Genomic DNA, 20203 nt, shown 5'->3' on the forward strand with positions numbered 1-20203 from the left:
TCAATGTACAAATTTCAGTTCCTTTGGATATATGGGATTGCTGGAACATATAGTAGTTCTACAATTGGATTTTTTTTATAAACCTCCATATAGTTTTCCACAATGGCTGGACTAATTTACCTTCTCACCAACAGTGTTTTCAAGGGTTTTCTTTTCTTCACATCCTTGCTAATACTTAACCTTTCTTCTTTTTGATGGTTGAAATCCTGACAGATGTGAGATAACCTCATTGTGGTTTTAATTTGCAATGTCCTGATAATCGTTTTGAACATTCTTTTCATATACTACTAGTTTCTATTGAGAAATGTCTGTTCAGATCCCTTGCTCATTTTTATATTGGATTGTTTCTTGCTGTTTAGTTGCTTTTGCATGATTGTCTCATTGCTTTGTTGTTATGTAGAAACTTTTTACTTTGGTCCACTTCTATTTATCTGTTTTTGCTTTTGTAACCTCTGCTTTTGAGTTCATGTTCAAAAAATTATTGCCCATGCCAATAGTTTTATAATACAAAACTTTTCTCAATTTGATTCTTGTTGTTTTACTCTTACAGTTAAGTACTCAAAATATTTTGAGTTTTGTGTGTGTTGTGGTCCTTTGTGTAAGAGTCCATTTTCCTCCTTCTCTATGTGGATATTCAGTTTTCTTAACATTACTTTATTGAAGAAACTGTGTCCCCTCTTCCCCCCCAAAAGAGGGATATTTAAGGGGAAAAAAAAAAGACAGTATTGATAGCTAAACTAACAGCCAACTTCTCAGTGAACAAAACATCAGAATCAAATATTCAGTATATGAAGTAAAATACCTGCCACCCTACATCTAGTGAATATCTCTCAAGCAAAGTGAAAATAAATATTTTTAGATGTATAAATCTGAAGTTTTGCCATCAGCTGACCTATACTAATGAAAACTTTAAAAGATATTCTTTAAGGTAAAAGGAAAAACATCCCAGCTAAAAGTGATATCTTTTGTATTAACATTATTTAGAGGCTGAAGTTAGGTAAAAGATCTCCTGTGCGGCATGATTCTTGTTTGAAACCACTGGAATGAAATAGAAAGTGTTTCAAGTATACAAATGAGCATCTTTGTTTCAAAGTGATCATGTGTATGTAAACGGTCAGCATATTTTTGTTGTAAGTATCCTCATGCTTATACTGTCAGCTCCGTACCACACGTATCATATATATTTACTAGTCACCAATTCATAATGGGTAGCTAATGGTTAAAGCGAGTACTTATAAAAGACATTTAAGACTCCCTAGCTCCTTTAAAGTAGTCCCCCAAAATGTATACTCTATCCTCAGGAAAAGCATTGAACATTTCCTCTTGTGGCTTGAGACATCAGGAATCATGGCTGCAGAGTAAGAATGCTCAGGATGACAATTTCTCTAATTTCCCTCCTTGAAACTAAGGGCAGCAATACTTGGCTTAGAAACCTATCATCTATGTTATCACCTATTCTGTGAAAAGTTATGTCTGTTTTAGATGAGAGCACCCATGTCTTTTGTCATATAATGAAATGTATTCTTTCTATTCTTATTCTAATGAATAAATCTTTTTGTGTATAATAAAACACTTAACCATGAAGCATTTAAAATTTTGTGTTAAGATCTTCTTTACCTGATTTTCTCATGATTCCTATCCTTTAAAATTATTTGTTGAATGAAGTAGTCCTGATAGTCACATGCTGTTGCTTGAGTCTCCTACTAACCTATAGACTCCTTATAAAAAGCCATCATAATCTCAAGATTTCCTACTTGCCCACTCTGAGACCTTGCCCAAGGTCCTAACCACACTGATTATATATAGATATGTACTCATCTGTAAAGTGCTGAGGATAATAGCAGCTTTTCTCTTTTTGGTTGTCAGAACAATAAAATGAGGTGATGCATAGACAGGGCTTAGAACAGTCTCTAGCACACAGTAAGAAGTACCGAACTCTTTGCTATTGACATCGTTCATTTTTAAATTACCCCTACCATTACATGGCTTGTGCACATATAATGTGAAATTAATTTAAGTTTTGGAATGAATGATACAACCTTTCAGACTTGGCTTTTATCTTGTTTGTTGCATGATTAACTGATAGTTATTTAAACCAAAGAAATGCTAAAATATAGATAGAAGATAGTTTTCATAACTAATAGATTTGAAACTCAGTGGTAAATTTTGAGACTATATAAATTTTAAGAAAACTAATTTTCCTAACATGAACCAAGCAGGAACAATTGTATTATATTCCTGAGTCTGTTAGTTATATAATTATTTCAAAATTACTGGTTTTCCAATTGGAATATACTCTACCATATTTTGCCCATTTTTGAAAGTGACAGAAATGATTAAACGTGCAACTGTAGGGGAAATGTCATTTGTTATTGGCTTAATATTTTTGTTACAGTTACAGTATGTTCTTCCTTCTCTTACTATATTGCATTAAAGACCTATCTATTTTTTCTAATTCATTTAAGTTTTACCTGGAAAATAGGCATCCTTTTCTGATTTATTAGTAAACACTTTTTTGTAAAAAACCCCAGATTGCTGTAAACTAGGGGAGTACAATAAGTTCAAGGATCCATATAATACTATAAGCCATATAGTACTTTTTGTATGAAGCACCAGATTGCCTTAAACTAGGGAAGTAAAGCAAGTTCTAGGATTCATACAGTACTATTAAAGTGCCGAAGAGATCTCTAGAATAAAGCTTATTTATACCAGTGGTTCTCAAACCTGATTGATCATCCGTATCACCTGGGAATCTTTAAAAAAAACAAAAGTTGAATAAGGAAACTATAGAACTCAATAACACAATTAATAACCTAGACTTAATTGNTTTGCAGGGAAATGGATGGCATTAGAGCAAATTATGCTAAGTGAAGCCAGCCAATCCCTAAAAAACAAATGCCAAATGTCTTCTTTGATATAAGGAGAGTAACTAAAAACAGAGTAGGGACAAAGAGCAGGAGAAGAAGATTAACATTAAACAGGGATGAGAGGTGGGAGGGAAAGGGAGCGAGAAGGGAAATTGCATGGAAATGGAAGGAGACCCTCAGGGTTATACAAAAGTACATACAAGAGGAAGTGAGGGGAAAGGGAAAAATAATACAAGGGGGAGAAATGAATGACAGTAGAGGGGGTAGAGAGAGAAGAGGGGAGGCGAGGGGAGGGGGGATAGTAGAGGATAGGAAAGACAGCAGAACACAACAGACACTAGTATGGCAATATGTAAATCAATGGATGTGTAACTGATGTAATTCTGCAATCTGTATATGGGGTAAAAATGGGAGTTCATAACCCACTTGAATCAAAGTGTGAAATATGATATATCAAGAAATTTGTCATGTTTTGAACAATCAACAATAAAAAATTTTTTAAAAATCAGTTAACGAAATATGTGAATATATATCTCAGGGAGAAAAGGAGAAGGGTAAGGATCTGCATTTTGGAAAGTTTCATAAATGTCCTTGGGAAATTATATGAACAGGCAAGTTTGAGAAAGATGAATCATGCTCCCACTCAAAGAAGGTCATGTTACACATAGCAGCCAGGAGACCTAAATGGTTCTCAGGCATCTGCAAGCAGGAACAATTGTATTATATTCCTGGGTCTGTTAGATATTGCTACACCCTCATCCACTTAAGCAGACACAAAACCAAAAAATAAAACAGGACCTTTTTCTTTTCTTCAATTAAAAAATAATTATTATCTCTAAATTACATGGACTTCTCACACTTGCAAGCTATTTCTTATCCAGAATTCCTTAGTAAACACTGGAATAGACAAGAGAGGAGTTTCTTTCTTTCTTCAACTGTTTCTCTTTTTCCTTTTATCTTTCCTCTCCTTTCTTCTTTTCTCTAGCTGGATGGTTTGTAACACTTTAGAAAATTTTCCTGACTGGAAGAGGGCCAATCTGAATGAACTCTTATCTGTCTTGGGAGAGGAAGGAAAGAAGATTCTGAGCATGGACCCTGACTTCCAGGAAGACTGTGGCTCCCATCTTCTCCTAAATGCCCCACTCTTCTTTCCCAGTGTCCAGACTAGAGAAGGGCAGGAAAGGAAAAAAGGGAGGAGACAAGCAGGTGGTGGAAAACTGAGGCAACCCTATTAGTTACTTCTTTCTTAAAGTAAATTTACACAAAATATAAATATTCCATATCTTTAATGTCCACTATCGTGTGGATAGCTTCCAGGAAAACATTTGTTGCATTAGATACTTCATAGTGAATGTTGTAATTAAATCAACAAAATATGATTTATAGAGCTTGCTTGTTGACATTTTAAATATTTCATTGTTATTTTTATACTTACTATAATGGAACTTATTAGAATGATTCTTACATATTTTTCTCATAAATCCTTTTTAAAAAATAGTATCTCTTCTAGATATGCCAATTTTGAAGCATAGAATTGACACAGATCTTTAAGTTGTTTGCTTTTTTGTTGTTGTTGTTCTGTCTTTTTGAGAGAAAAAAGAAATATTGATCGGAGAATGCATTCTAATTATGCCATTAGCCTGAACCTTCCTTATTTCGCATCATGTCTAAAAGCATCCAAAATACTTTGAAATTTCAGTTTGATTTCTGTGTGTTTATATTTTGACAGTTCCTACCAAATTTCCATAGTAGTAATAGAGGGAAAGAAAGTGGATATCAAATATAATTTATTTGAACATTAAGGTTTTTAATTAATACTGTTTGAATTTGTTAAATATGCTGAAGTGTACATAATGGGAAAACGTGATTTTTTTTTCCTAAATGAATAAAAATGCATTTCATCAATAACACAGAATTAAACAAGCAAAAATATATTTTTGGCCTAAAAAGTAGATGGCAACTTTAAAAGTGTTTCCTTCTTATTTTAACTTATATTCTATTTGGGTGAAAGAAAGATACTTTTGTATTTTACTGGTACAGTCTCACATTAACCCTTATTGTTCTGAGGACACTTTACTGTATGGATGTGACATCACCCTGAGTTGCAGAGTGAAACTGTTAAGTCTGAATACATGTGAGTGAATAGTTAGGAACATATATGCCTCACTTCTTTTAGTGCTGTGTCTTTCTAGTTGATAAGTGTTAGTTACTTTTTTAAATAAGCATGAGGTTTTGTTTAGTTGTATCAGCATTTGCATTTGAATTATGCCACTTCTCACTATGCTTACTAAGTTATACAAGTTGTAATCAGAAGAATGAAAACAAATCTAAGTATCCACAAGCTTCCTCCTCAGCCTTCAGTATTTGAGCCATGTAAATGATATTAATTCAACAGACTCTTCTTTATCCCTGTATCATTTGTGCCTCAAAGTTACATTTTCCCACATAATAAAGAACTTTTAGAATATAAAGAATAAAGAAAATTAACTTGTAATTCTATCACTTGAACATAACTGTAGTTGGTGTTTAGATGTTTGTCCTTCTTGTTTTTAGACTACCTTTTAAAAATCAGTTTTACGGCATAGGTATATTTCTGATGTAAAATTCTATATGTGGGAAAAATATGGATCAGAGGATCCAAAACTATTTTAACTCTTGATATCTGTTTGTTATTTTGATATGTAGAAAATAAGTTTCCAATTTTGTTAACCATGCCAGCATTTGTTATGGGGGAAGGGAGAGAGAGTGAGATAAAGGGATAAGAATATTTGTGTATATATATATTTCTATTTGCATGTAGTTCTGTTGCTTGCTATGGATCCTTGGAAAAGTTTTTTATCCTGAGTTTACTTCTTCATTTCTAAAGTCAGTACTTAGAAGTACTCTTAAGTACTTCTAAGAGTTAATTGGGAAATAAATGACATCATGCATTTGAAACATTTATACATAATATGTTTTCAATAAATGGTAGTTGCTACAGTGTATAAGAATTAAGAAATTAACATATATCCTGTCTTCATCTTGCTTGGTATTTTATATAAGTTATTCAGACTTATTCCTGGTATTTCTAGCCAGAAGGAACTGTGTGCACATAGACTTTGAGAATGTGAAAAAGTAGAGTATGTTTGGAGCTGCTAAGATGTAGCTGGATAGGTGAGAGATGAAACTCACTAATTAGTAATTAAGTGACATTAGACATCATATCATCTATGTGGGAAGAACATTAATGGTCCAGCATTTGAAATGAAATGTTAATGCACAAAGAGCATCTAACAGATGTCTTTGTCTTTGCATTCCCCTGATGATTACCACTATTTTACCACTCCTTTTAAAACACACATACACACACACACACAGTTGAGAAACATGTAACATGTACTTAAGACATAAACTAACATTTAATTTTTAAAAATATTTTTAATTGTCGATGGACCTTTTATTTATTTATATGCAGTGCTGAGAATCGAACCCAGTGCCTCGTGCATGCTAGACAAGCATTCTACCTACCACTGAGCTATAACCCCAAGCCTCCTTTAATTTTAATGTTGACCCATTTCATAATTTTTTTTTTATAACTTTCCCTTGAGGTATCTGTTTAACCTTAGAGTTATTGTGGAATGTGTTGCTTAATGTATGTTTTGGGGGATTCTCCAGATACCTTCATTTTGTTGATTTTTAGTGTTTGTTGTGATCTGAGAAATATATTGTATGTTTTCTAGTCTTTTAAGCTTAATGTTTGTTACAAAGTCTTTAACATGGTCTAGCTTGGTGGATGTTCTATAGGCATTTGAAAAGAATATACTTTTGTTACTTAGACTATACTGTAAATATCAATTACAAGTTGGTTGACAGTGGTTTACAATTTTCTGTCTTCTTACTAGTTTTCTGATTAGATGTTTTGTCAGTTAAAAGTTGGGTATTGAAATCTCACAATTAATTTTTCTAATTATTTTTTCCCACAATTGATCTAGCTTTTACTTTATTTATTTGTGTTCTATTGTTCAGTGCATTTTTAATTGTTATTGTTACCTAATCATTCACCTGATCTTTTACATGCATCTGACACATGTGAAAAGTATGTTTAAGCCAAATTAGCATTCTAATAATGAGCCAAGAGAGTTGCTGTAGAAATTCAAATAATACAGGCTCTTGTATTGATTTATTATCATGTGGAAAAACCCTGTTTTTTTCCCAATTTTTATGAAGTACAGTCCTATTTTTGGTATTTCATAAATTTAAAATCAAATTTAGTTAACTCAAATTTTAGCCACTGAAGACTAGAGTCTTACAAATGTAAACACACACACACACACACACATATACATATATATACATACATACATACATATATTTTCCCACAAATTTTATCTTTCTATAAATCTTGAATGCATTAAATCCTATGCCACCTTCCACTATTTGATGGTTTCATCATCCCCTGCCGTTTTTCTTAATAGTTCCAGGCTTATATATATTGTTTAAAGCCTATCATTGATGCCCCAGTGATTACAGAATAACATTTAAGCTTTTTTATGTGACCTTTTATGTGCCTTCATCACACTACCACCTACTTCTCCAGCATGGTCATGTCTCACTTGCATAGGAACATTTGACACTCTGGCAACATTGAACTGAGTCTATATCTTCAGATACTGTGCTGTTTTATTGTGTTTACATCTTTGTGCCTTTGATCTTACTGCTAAATGTGTCGAGACACCCTTTTTTTGCTGATCTTCTTTGTTGCTTATGATGTGCCAATAGGCTGGTAGCCCTATAAGTACAGTATTTGAGTTTTGTAGCCACAGAAATATTTAGTGTGTTCATTAGGTGTATGACTATCATTAGATTGGCAATTTTGGCCATCATAGGAATCATTTTATCACTGGGTATAGTGGTGCATGCCAGTAATCCCAGTGACTTCTGGAGGCTAAGATAAGAGGATCACTAGTTCAAGACCAACTTGGGCAACTTAATGAGAAGACCTTGTCAAAACATAAAAAATAAAACCCCCAGTTTAAAAAAAAAAAAAAAAAGGGAAGGAGGGAATCATTTATATTACATATCTAATGGGGGTGTCTTTAAAACTTTTGAACACATGCTGACAGGGAAATCCTGCTTAACAGAGCAGCCTGTTATATTTTTCAATAATTCTACCTCTTGCTAAGTTGTCCCAGAAGAACAGGACTAATCTCTTCTCTCCATTCACCTGGTAAACGTTGTATCCACATAATGGGTAATGTTTGGTAGTTTGTAGTTCCACATGTTCTCAACGTTTTCTGAATTCAGTGTTATTGTGATAATTCACTCTTTACCTCTATTTTACTTGAATCCTATGGGGGTATAATGTCAACTTGAAAATTAGCCACTGAAGACTAGAGTCTTACAAATTTGTTTTCAAAATTGTATCATACAAAGTTATACTGATTTCAGACATTTTACTATCATGGACTAATTTAGAATATGAGAATAAGATAATGAAAGAAAAGAGAATTTATACATAAACTGTATTTGTATGGATATTAACCCATACAAATGGTTTCCCATTCTTTCTTAGTTTAAATTCTCATAGGTTTTCATTTGTGAAGTTAATTTTTCCACTACATTGCCATTAAGACTATGTAATTCAAAATCTAATATTATTATAGTATTTTCAAAAATTTTATGTAGAATCATAAAAGGTTTTTTTAAATAAAAATAAGCTTTATATGCACTCATTCTCAACTAAACTCAAAAGCTTCCTAAGGTTAAAAACCCTTGTCTTTTATTTATTGCTATTCTCTGGGCCTTGTATAAGATTTGGTAAATGGGTACTGGGTACTCAGTTTAAAAAATAAAAAAAAATTAAGTGAATGAATCTTCTCCACTTCCCTCTCACCTGCCCCCTGCCCAAAAGCAAAAATATGCAGATTTTTCTTTCTTATTATGCAGTATTTGTAGACAGCTTTCAACATCTAGACTAGTGTTTTTCAAAAATAGTCTGCTGATGATCTACTTCAGAATTAATAATTACCTGATATACATATTAAAATTCAAATTTCTAAACCCTAAACTTATTAAATCAGAGTTTCTGAAGTTAAAAGCGATGGGAGCCGGGCACATGCCTCAAATCCCACCAACTCAGGAGGCTGAGACAGGAGGATCATAAATTTGAGGCCAGCCTCAACAGCTTAGTAAGACCCTGTGTCAAAGTAAAAAATAAATAAAAAGAATTGGGGATGTGGCTCAGTGGTAAAGTGCCCCTGGGTTTAAAAAATATATATATATTTAAAAGGGACCTCCTTTTCATTGTTACTATGGAACTAATAATTCCCTTCTTTTGCTTTGTGAAAGTGCCTCAAATTACATGGGAGAAGCAAAGGTCCTGTTCATGTCCCATCCAGTCTTGAGCCCATCTGTGAAAATGTACAGGGCCAATAGTGTTCCCATCTGGGAAGAGAAAATGCCAAAGTGTTTCCAACAATGACCTCTACAGACCTAGTCTTCCTTTCATAGGATTAACTAGATAATGTCACAGACTCTTCAAAGAGGACCACATCAGGGGTGCTCTCCATGGTCTGTTTATCCCATTAAAGATGTGAGACCAAATTCAAGAGAGATATCAGATAATTGGCTGGGATTCTTATTGGTCTACTTGGGCAAAAACAAAGGCTGGAAATTCTGGTGCTGTTTGTAGTAAACCAGGATCTTAAAGCTGAGTCAAAGATCTGTTTCCTAAAAGGCACTACATCCTGATATTTAATCAATCAAGTTCAACCAAACATTTACCAGTATATTATAAAGGATGCAACTCAGGATGGCCACATGGAAGAGATGCATTGTGTTAGTGTGCTTTCTGTAGCTGTCACAAAATACATGAGAAAATGAACTTACAGGAGGAAAGATTTATCTTGGCTCCTGCTTTTAGAGGTTTCAGTCTATGGTTGATTGGCTGCCGTGTTTCTGGTGAGGCAGAACATCATGACAGAAGGGCATAGTGAAGCAGAGCTGTTCACCTTATGACATCTGGGAAGCAAGAGACAGAAAGAGAAGGGTCAGGGAACAAAACATTCCCTTCAAAGGGAGCTGCTTACTTCTTACTATCTTTATCTGCCCCACCTCCTAATAGCCCATTTATTTGTGGAATTATCAATGGGCTAATCCATTGATGAGGATTTTAATAATCATTAACCCTCATAACCCAGTCATTTCCCAAAAGCCCCACCTCTGAACACTGCTGTATTGGGGAATCAAGCTTTCAACCCATGAGCCTCTGGGAGACATTTCAGACTGTGCTCTATCCTGTAACATGCATAGAGCCTCCATGCCCTCTTTGGTTGTGCCACTCTCCCAAAACCCCAGTCTGTTCACCAGTGTGGAAGCTCTGTTCACCAGTGTGGAAGTTCCCCGTGTTAGCTCACTTTCTACTACTCTGTAAATATACCCAATAGTTAAATTTAAAAGAGGAAAACCTTATTTGGCTCACAGGTTTAGAGGTTTCAGTCCATGGTTTGTTAGCCCATCACTTTGGGGCTTATGGCAGTGTAGCACATCATGGCAGGAGCCTGTGGTAGAAAAATCTGCTCACCTCATGGCGAAAAAAGACCAGTGTCCCGCATCCCCAGTGACCTAATGCCCTGCCACTCGGCCCCACCTCCAAAAGTTTCCACAGCTGCTGGTAGAACCATGCTGGTGATCAGGCCTTTGACACAAGTCTTTGGAAGACATTTTAGATTAAAACTGTAGCACTTCCTGTGGGAATGTAAACCAGGAAATCATGAATGTGGTTAAAATAAAGCAAGAACAGTTTTATACGGGTACAGAATAGATTTGTAGGTCAGGAACACAGGCTCGCTTGGTTAGACTAAAAGAAAATGGACTTGGGCTTGTATTAAGTCCAGTAATTGGAAACTGACACAAATAGGAGTGATTGTAAATTCTGCAGTTCAATTAGAATATCCAAGTCAAGAGAGCAAAACTGGTCACTGTTGATATTTCTCAAACCTTACAAGGTAATGTTAGATTCCAGAAATTGTTCTCCCTGTGTAAACAGTTCCCAATATCATGTCTACGTGGAAATTTACCCCATCAGTAAAATTTCTAAGACTTAGGAAAGGATTTTTCTCTTTTTTAGTAATCTGCAGCCATTTTGATTTTTGTTACCAGTCATCGTATATGTTTTCATCAGCTTTCCATCACTGTTCTGAAATACACTAGATAATTAACTTGCAAAGAGAAAAGGCTTATTTAGGCTCACAGTTTTAGAGGTTCCAGTCTGTGACACAGTTAACTGCTTTGGACCTCTTGTGGATGTGTTAGATGGCCATTGTTGAAAGCTTATGATGGAGCAAACTGCCCACCTAATGTCCAAGAAGATAAAAGAGAAAGAGGAAGGGACTGGAGTCCCACTGTCCTCTTCAAGAGACCAGCAGTAAGGACTCCCTGTAGGCTCCTCCTCCCAAAGATTCCAATTCCTTTCAGCAGTTGCCACCTGGGGACCAGGCCTCTAACACAAGAGCCTTGGATGAGACAGTCAAGATCCAAACTACAGCAATATGTAATAATATGCTATAAAATAACTTTTTGAGCTTGTTTCTCAATGTGCATTTGCTTAATATTGTTCATTTAACACATTAAATTTTATCTGATTAATTAAATTTTCATAGACCCAAATGACAAAAAAGAAGCACTTGCTCTAAAGCTATAAATATAGCAAGTAAGGTCAATTTAAAACAAGCAGTAGGCTCTTTGGGATTCTATTCTGCATGATAAAAAGAAACTTATTACAAAATGTTATTCTTTTGATTTTTTTTTCTTTTAACATTTGATGTATAAGCATCTTTGTTTCCTTCTGCCTTTGTCATTGTTAAGTCATTTAAGCCTTAAAGTCTAGAATTATTGTATCTCTGTATTTTCTAATTATTCAACAAATAGCAATAATGCTTTCTTTAAAATATTTCTTTATTTGTTCTTTTTCTTTGCTTTCTCGTCTTCCCATGCATGTTCCTTCCCTCAAATCATTTCCAACCACTTTATGTCCCCTTCAGACTGTCTTTGTGTACTCCTACCAAACATCCTTCATCTTTATAGAGAGAAAACATTGCTGTTATGTAACTTCATTGATCTCAAGTCATTCAGAAAACTTTCCTTTTTTTGGTGCCCAGGATTGAACCTAGGGCCTTGTGCATTTGAGGCAAGCACTCTACCAACTGAGCTATATCCCCAGCCCCTCTGAAAACTTTCTTGCAAATTCAACATTTGCATGTAACTCTAGGTTGTACACAGGCTGCCATTAAAAATTAGAGGAAATTTTGATAAATGTTATTACACAAGCTTGGCAATTATTTCACCTATTTCACTTCAGAGAATTTTAACTAATTTTAAAATTAAATTTAAAATTGTGTCCATCCTCGTCCTCATTAAATACTGTCCTTTAGAAAACCCAAAACCAATAGAAAAAAAATTTTCAAAGCTCAAATTTCAAATAGTAATTAATTAGGAAGTCAGCCTTTAAATACGTATAGATTTATCACAAATGTGGTTTTAAATGCTGTTCGTTTCTTATCCTCTCCACTCTACTCCACTCATGTGTTTTGCATTTAGGCATCATAACTGTTACTTACATTCAAGATTGTCCATAATTAGACGTAATGCCACTTGTTTAACATTACTTCTCTTTCCAGCACATATTATCTACTCCATTGAGGAATTTTTTTCATTATTTCATACAATTCCCATTTCTGCTGCTAACTTGTATTCATATTGTTACTCAGAATATATCTATATTGCCTTGTCCTCTTACTTCTGCTCTTTTAAGTTCTGTTGTCCTTCCCAGACACAATCCCTGCTTTTCTATTCCTCCTTTAAACACTTAGTCTTCTTCATTTATGACTTCTCATAGTTGCTGATGTAGCTATAGTATGCACTTTACCAGCTAGCTGCCATTCAGATATTCTCTAATAATTGTCAGTTGTACATCATTGGTGTTGCCCCATTTACATTTCTTGCTTCCATTTTGAGAACAAAAATATACTAGCAGCTACCAAAGTGAGAGTCACTTATTTTTTTAGGAAATAAGAATTAAGATCACATCTAAGTATTATTTTTATATGTTTAATCACTTTCATAAAATCGTAAATATGCTGAATAGAATGATACACTAGATTGATTCTAATGATTGTTGCTTGAGATAACTGTCCTTTAAGTTATAAACAAATTTAAGTTATTGTATATTTAGTAAGAATAGGTCCCGTTTGGTGTATCCAGCCAGTTACTTTTTTTAGGAAGGTGCTGTAGGGAAGAATAGATTTTTTTTTTTCTTACCCATTACTGGGTTCATGGTTGAAACCCACATAATAAAACAGGTTAATGAGAGAAAAATACGTCAAGCTATTTAATAGATCTTTGTAATACAGGAACCTTCAGAAATGAAGACTTAAAGAAACAGGTAAATTTGTATATTTTTATTCTTAGGTTTGATGAAGAGATAGATAGCCCTGGAGCTGTATATTTGAATGACAAAATGATGTGACTTAATGGTAATAAAATAGGAGCAATATAGCATTGCCTGTTGATTCAAATTCTTCGCTGGGGCTCTATATCAGAAATATGGACATTTCTTTTCTCTGGGTAAAGGGTGGGCACCTCTGGAAGAAGGGTCTTCTGACCTGCTTCAGAGGAAAGTCTGAGGATGCTTTTATGGTCTGCTTCATGCAAGAAGGGCAGGAGGTCAGTGAGAACTTCCCACGTCTGCTCTTTCCTTAAATGGCAAGGTGCAATATTTTGGAGTAGGGAATTGTACACCTCATCAGTGTTCTACTGTGTCTTCTTGTTTGTTTGTTTTTTTTTATTTATATATGACAGCAGAATGCATTACAATTTTTATTACACATATAGAGCACAATTTTTCATATCTCTGGTTGTATACACGTATATTTATACCAGTTCGTGTCTTCACACCTGTACTTTGAATAATAATGATCATCACATTCCACCATCATTAATAACCCCATTCTCCCTCCCTTCCCCTACTGTGTTTTCTTGAATACACACAAAGACTCGGGTATCTAAGATGATCTCTTTTATAGATGAAAAATTTGAGTCTTTAAAAGGAGTAAGTAGTTAAGCAGTAGAACCAAATTGTTGATCCAAGTATTTATTTCGTAAATTCATTGCTTTTTCTACTTTTACTAGGTATCCCTAAAATAGTAGAAAACTATAAATAGCTAGCTATATCAGTATTCTAGAGGAAATTTGCAAAATCACCCTTAGAAATAAACAGTTCTGTGTTCAGAGGCTCTTTTTAATATTCATCAGCAGCACAGTCTTTTTTCCCCTATCTTCTATGTCATTCTAAGCATATTGTTCTCAAGCCTTATTCAGGATATCCAGGGACCAGAGATTCTGACATGTGACGCAGGTCAAAGTTGTCTGGAGGTAATATTTGAGTTCTGTGTAGCAGGAATAATTATATTGACTAGGGCTGCTTGGTGAGAAGACTTTGGAAAGCATAGGAATGCAGGAGGATATGGTGAATACATGTGTTTTTGTGTTTGGCAGTCCTTCTTGTACGTGTTCTATGGGTAACCTTTTCTCTATACAAATCACTTTGACTTTGTATACTAAAGTGTCTTTTTAATAGTTCTTTCTTATCTGAATCTCGTTTTTTTTTTTCCAAACTTGTTTGAATATATTAACGTGCATTTAAATGAAAATTCTATGTAGTTAAAAAACTGGAACATGAATAGCCAAATAACAAAAGTCAGGTCATCATATAATAAAACACACCAAAAATGGAAGCTGCAGGAACCAACCATGTAGACAAATGAAAAACTCCCCTTTGTCTACAGTTTGCAGCAGTCCTACATAAACATGGAGGTCTCTGTCTGACTTAAGACAGCTGGCTAAGTCTGATCGTTCCCCTCCGTACAACTTGAAAACTATCACTGTATACTGCTTTCCTGGCCATTTGGTTTAGTATCTCTGCCAGGTAAATAAATGAGATTATTGAAAAAATAGGCAACCAAGTAAAGTTATTTCTGCATCATTTTAATTATTTTGAGATATTTTATGTTTTTTGAAAGTAGGTATTACTATTTACTTATTTAAGGAACCTACAGTCAGGAAGTGGAATGAATGTAGAAATATTTTTCTTATGGACCGGATTGACTTATAAGTAAAGGTTATCAGTAATCATCTAAAACTGATTTATATGTAGAACAGCTGATTAGAGGTAGCTTTCATGAAATTTTTTCATGAAATTTTTTTTAACCAAGAAAGTAAATTTTTTTCCAAAATACATTTTATGTCATCTTTTAAGTCTAACCACAGTTCAAAGAAATGACCATTTCTAAGAAAAGCTGGATACAAGTGTTTGGATATGAGGTGTGTCCAAAAGCTCTTATTAATGCAGGAATATTCAGAGGCAAAATGATTAGATTATGAGAGCTGTAAAATGTAATTGGTCCCTCCCAGTTTGAATGGACTGATTGATAACTATAGGCAGGTAGAACATGACTAGAGGAGGTGTGTCACTGAGGGCAAGGGTACATCTTTCTCTAGGACATCTTCCTCTCTCTCCCTCCCCTTCTCTCTACCTTCTTTCATAATCTGCTTCCTGATCCACCATGAGCTAAGTAGTATTCCTCTACTGGACCCTTCACCCCATGAGGTTCTGTCCTACCTGGGGCCCAGAGCAGTAGTCAGCCCTCTATGTTCTGAGTCCTGAAACTGTGAGCCCCAAAGAAACTTTTCCTCCTCTAAGTAGTTGTTCTCAGTTGTTTTGGTCACAGCAAGCAAAAGCTGACTAAAACACCAAGTATTTACTTCTTGGTATTGAATTTGAAATCTTGGTTTTTCAGACTGTTCTGCTAAGTTGGTGAGGGGAGGGGTAAGGATAGGAGCTAAATGGCCTTTCTAATGCACTGAGGTGTGATACATAGCAGATAAGTTCCTGCTAGTTTTATCTAGAATTAATTATATGAAATTCCTTGTTTATGATTCTGAAACCCCCATATTTCTTACCCTGAGTGGTTTTTGCACCATACAGTTGTAATGTGAGTAGCTTTATTTTTCTAGGCTCATTAAAAATTCCTAGTTTACTCTGTTCTTTATTTCAGTGAACCTTATCAGATTTTCTACTCACTACATTTATTTTTTTCTGTGTTTTTGAATAATAAAATTAAAATCTACATCCAAGACCCTTCACTAAAATGACCTCTAAATATCAGTAACTTAAATATTATTTAAGTGTAATTCAAAGGAAAATTATGCCTTGTGACCAAAATGATCTTAACTTATATTTACAAATATATTTGAGTAGTATCTTCACCACTGTTGTTACTTTTTAGAATGCCTCAGTGAAGAAAAAGAAATATAGTATTTTCCCTTTGTTTCTTATTTCTTAAATCCTTTCGAAGTGCCTTTCTTTTTTGAGTCTCCTTGCTACCATGCCCTTCAGTTTGTTCTCACATGGATCTGGATGTGTATTTCTTCACCCTTTCTGGCCAAATCTTAGCTGTGTGCCTCTCAGCTATCTTCTCCACAAACCCCTCTGAAATTATTATGTAAAATCTACTCAAACCAAATATGTGAATATAGGAACCAAATGATCCTCATATATGTAACAAATCAGAGCTAATGACTTTCATCAGAGGAGAGCCTATTTGAAAGTAAAGTGTTTGGCACACTGTACCAAAGCCATTATTTACATAGCCTGCTCTGCTTTATGGTTTGTGGGAGCTTCGGGCTTTGATCCTCACAAAATGAACTTTAAATCTTATGATAATATAGAGATGGTTGTTTATTATTATATTTACTATTATGCTTATAATTATAATTAAGAGAACAAAAGAAACCATAACTACTTTTATGGGGAAGGAATAATTATAAGCTAAAATCAGGGACAATCAGGTATGTAAGTAGTACAGCTATACCAGTTTTTATGATAGGTTTCTATCTGTACCTGTTAAAAATTTTTAACACCCATCTCTGAGAACACCTTATGTCATGCATACTATAATTATGAATGCAAGTTTCTCTGAGACCCAAATAAAAACAAGAAGTCTTAACAGGAGGAAAAAAAGAAAAAGATGAAGGGCAGGAAGGAAATGGGACAGAATCTGGTTATTCTGGTGGAGGTAGATTCTCTATTGAGGTAGGTCTTTCTTTTCCCTTCTATGTGTGTGTTTATGTCTGTCTGTCTACACACACACTTCATTCTGAAGTAACAGGTGTGATTTCAACTGTTTTGAAATCTTTACATTTTTAAGGTATTCAGTTAGCCTTTCAAAACATTAAACTCGTAGATGCCCTATAAAAAAAAACAGAGCTTGGGCTGGGGTTATGGCTCAGCAATAGAGCTCTCTCCTCGGATGTGCGAGGTCCTGGGTTTGATCCTCAGCACCACATAAAAATAAATAGAAAAAATAAAGATTATGTTCAACTTCCACTAAAAAATAAATATTAAAAACAAAACAGAGCTCACTAGACTAACCTGTATGTATATGTCCATTTATCTAGAGAGAACTGTCCATACCAAATTATTTTTAAAGAATGTTGAGGGGTTTTGTTTGTTTGTTTGTTTGTTTGTTTGTTTTTTGAGGGTGGGAATACCAGAGATTGAACGCAGAGGCACTTAACTACTGAGCCACATTCCCAGCCCTTTTTTATTTTTATTTTGAGATAGGATCTTACTAAGTTGTTTTGGTCCATGCTAAATTGCTGAGGCTGGCTTTGAACTTGATCCTCCTGCCTTAGCCTCCATCCCAAGCCTCTGGGAATACAGGTATGCACACCACATCCAGCAAGAATGCTAATTTTATATTTATTTAGTAGAGATAAATTCCAATGATAAAATTCAGGAGCTTGTGGTTTCTGTTTATTTTCATGATTATATTATGCCTAGAGCAACATCAGTTTGCCATAAAAGATCTGTTTCACCTTGTCTCATAATGATGTAAAAAGTCTTCAGTATGAACTATTTACATTGTTTATTCAGAAAAATCTTAAAAATTTTGGAATTGAAGATATTGTAAGGCACCAAATCTAGAAATCCTTTTGATTAGCAGTGTAAATCAATTTTCCCACTTGTTAGATTTATTGTAAGAGCAGATATTTGTCTGAAATTCAGTCAAAAAAAATGGAAGTATAATAATTTACTAAAAGAAGGATCCTTGCTGGGATTATGGGTCAGCGGTAGAGCACTCGCCTAGCATGTACAAGGTGCCGAGTTCGATCCTCAGTAACACATAAAAATAAAATAGGGGTATTGTGTTCAACTAAAACTAAAAAAAAAAAAAAATGTGTATGTATGTGTGTGTGATTATATAAATTAATCCATTCTACCAAAGATTGTGACTTACCCATTTTATTCATAATCATCTTGATAGTTTAAAATGAGAAGGGATTCATATCATCCTAAGCAGGGATACCTAAGTGGAAAGGGAAGAGAGAATTTGTGTTTAAAGGATGCTTTTGAAAGTGTTCCCTTATGATTAAAAAAAACTCCAGGATCCAGGATCTCAAATTGGAATGGGAGAGGGGAGCTAAGTCCTATATTCTGACTATGAACACTTCCTACTACTTGGTTCTGTGGCCAAGCCCTTTCTTTAAGTGATAGCCCCTAAATCATACAAAGATAAATAAAAAATCAAATTTTGCATATTTAATAAAGCATTTAGGAATTTAACTGTATGAAATTTGACATATAGTGTGTGAGAACTGAGGCACTCTTGCACATGTTAAATACTTGTCTCAGACTCCTTTCTTCTTCTGTTCCCATTTAGTAAATTCAGGATGTGCCCAGACATGTGATAAGCTCCCTCAGTCAATATTATACAAACCAGCACTAGTGTATTTATCAGACTACACAAGTAGATTCCTGGCTTTGCTATTCCTTAGCTGAGTATATGAATTTGGAGAAGTTATTTAATCTCATTGGATAGTTGTGCAGATTAAGTGAAATAATCCAGTAAAGCTCTAGCCAAGTAACTGGCTTAAAAGTGTTCAATAAATGGTTGTGATAATGACAGAAATTTTGAGACAGACCCTTACCATGTTGCTCAGGCTGATTTCAAACTTGTGTGCAGAGGTGATCCTCCCATTTCAGCACCCCAGGTAACTGGGGCTACAGGGTGTCTTTTCCTAATATCTCTTTAAGATAGTGAAATGAGACATGAAGTTCATTTATTGTCTGTCTTCAAACAACTAATACATACTTCAAACAACTAATTACATCTTTTTAGAATGCATGGAGGGCTAACTATAGTAACACTTTAGAGTAAATGGGAAAAACCTCTTTTTGATAGATTATGGTTTCTTTCTTCAACATATTTAAATATACTTTTTCCAGGTCAATTCTGAAAAACCACATACCAAAAGAAGGGTCAGGGACAAAAACTGTTGAGCTTATGAATAGCATTCCTTTAAAAACCTTTGAAGATCATCTTGGAACCTTTGTTTAAATATCGTTATATAGATTCTCACATGCTGTCCACATTCAGTCTAGCTTTATAATTGTATAAAGGCAAACTTTTGTTCACACGGGGGACTCTTTTGATTAATCAAAGCCCAACAAAAATGTATTTAACTCTAAGATCCAAAAACAATAAAAACATGACTTTTCTAAAAAGAAGATCTACTATAAAGTGGTTTTAACAAAAAAATGATTTTGCATATCAGCAAATCAACTACAACTTAGTATGATGAAGCATCAAAATGTCAGAAGCTTGAGTGCTTTCTCTTCTGAATGTAAGTCAGAGGGTAACAGGTAAGCACCTGAAGGTTTGGGGATGTTACGAAGTAAATAAAAGGGACTGATGGAATTGGATATTTGAATATTGTCACTTAAAGCACTGATCTAAGAAAAACTGTTAAGAATGTACATATTATATCTGTATCTGTTCTAAAGAGAAGTGATGTGGATGTTCATAAGGCAGCTGTGGATCATTCATAAAAAGAACAACTGAGCCAGGTGCAGTGGCACACACCTGTAATCCCATCGGTTAGGGAGGCTGAGACAGGAGGATTGGGAGTTCAAGCCAGCCTTAGCAAAAAGTAAGGTGCTAAGAAACTCAGTGAGACCCTGTCTCTAAAATACAACATAGGGCTGGGGATGTGGCTCAGTGGTCGAGTGCCCCTGGTTCAATCCATGGTACACCCCCCGCCAAAAAAAAAAAAAAAACCCCACAGCCAAAAGGGAAAATTGATTTGAAAGTATTCTTTGGCTGCAAGAGGATCCTGAGTAAACAGTGTATTTGTACACACCATCCATGAACTATATGAGGAGAAAAATCATTTTAATTTTCAGGATGCAGTTGAAGTACAAATACTAATACCCTTTTACCTCTTCCACTTCAGAGAGA

The 20203-nt window shown here is 34.6% G+C and overlaps 1 protein-coding gene, 1 long non-coding RNA gene and 1 other non-coding gene across 10 annotated transcripts in view; 2 read left to right on the forward strand and 1 right to left on the reverse strand.

The window, feature by feature from the left end:
* Nucleotides 1-20203, forward strand: part of Cop1 (COP1 E3 ubiquitin ligase) — a 165054-nt gene that overhangs the window by 125715 nt on the left and 19136 nt on the right. The window contains exon 19 of one of the 8 annotated variants that reach the window (XM_048809992.1): nucleotides 3853-19901. The exons of the other annotated variants lie outside the window; for them this stretch is intronic. Within the exon in view, the coding sequence (XP_048665949.1) occupies nucleotides 3853-3867 (15 nt within the window). The 3' untranslated portion in view covers nucleotides 3868-19901. Of the gene's footprint in view, nucleotides 1-3852; nucleotides 19902-20203 lie in introns of those variants that run through there. 8 annotated transcript variants of the gene reach the window in all.
* LOC125618656 lies at nucleotides 1477-15507 on the reverse strand. Its single transcript, XR_007349998.1, has 3 exons — nucleotides 15496-15507; nucleotides 3290-3292; nucleotides 1477-1611 (listed from the first exon to the last, which is right to left on the reverse strand). It is a non-coding gene; the product is annotated as an uncharacterized LOC125618656 (long non-coding RNA).
* Nucleotides 14632-14772, forward strand: LOC125618777. Its single transcript, XR_007350163.1, has one exon. It is a non-coding gene; the product is annotated as a small Cajal body-specific RNA 3 (non-coding RNA).

This window comes from Marmota marmota, unplaced genomic scaffold (genome assembly GCF_001458135.2).
Source record: "Marmota marmota marmota unplaced genomic scaffold, marMar, whole genome shotgun sequence".
NCBI classification, from domain to species: domain Eukaryota; kingdom Metazoa; phylum Chordata; class Mammalia; order Rodentia; family Sciuridae; genus Marmota; species Marmota marmota.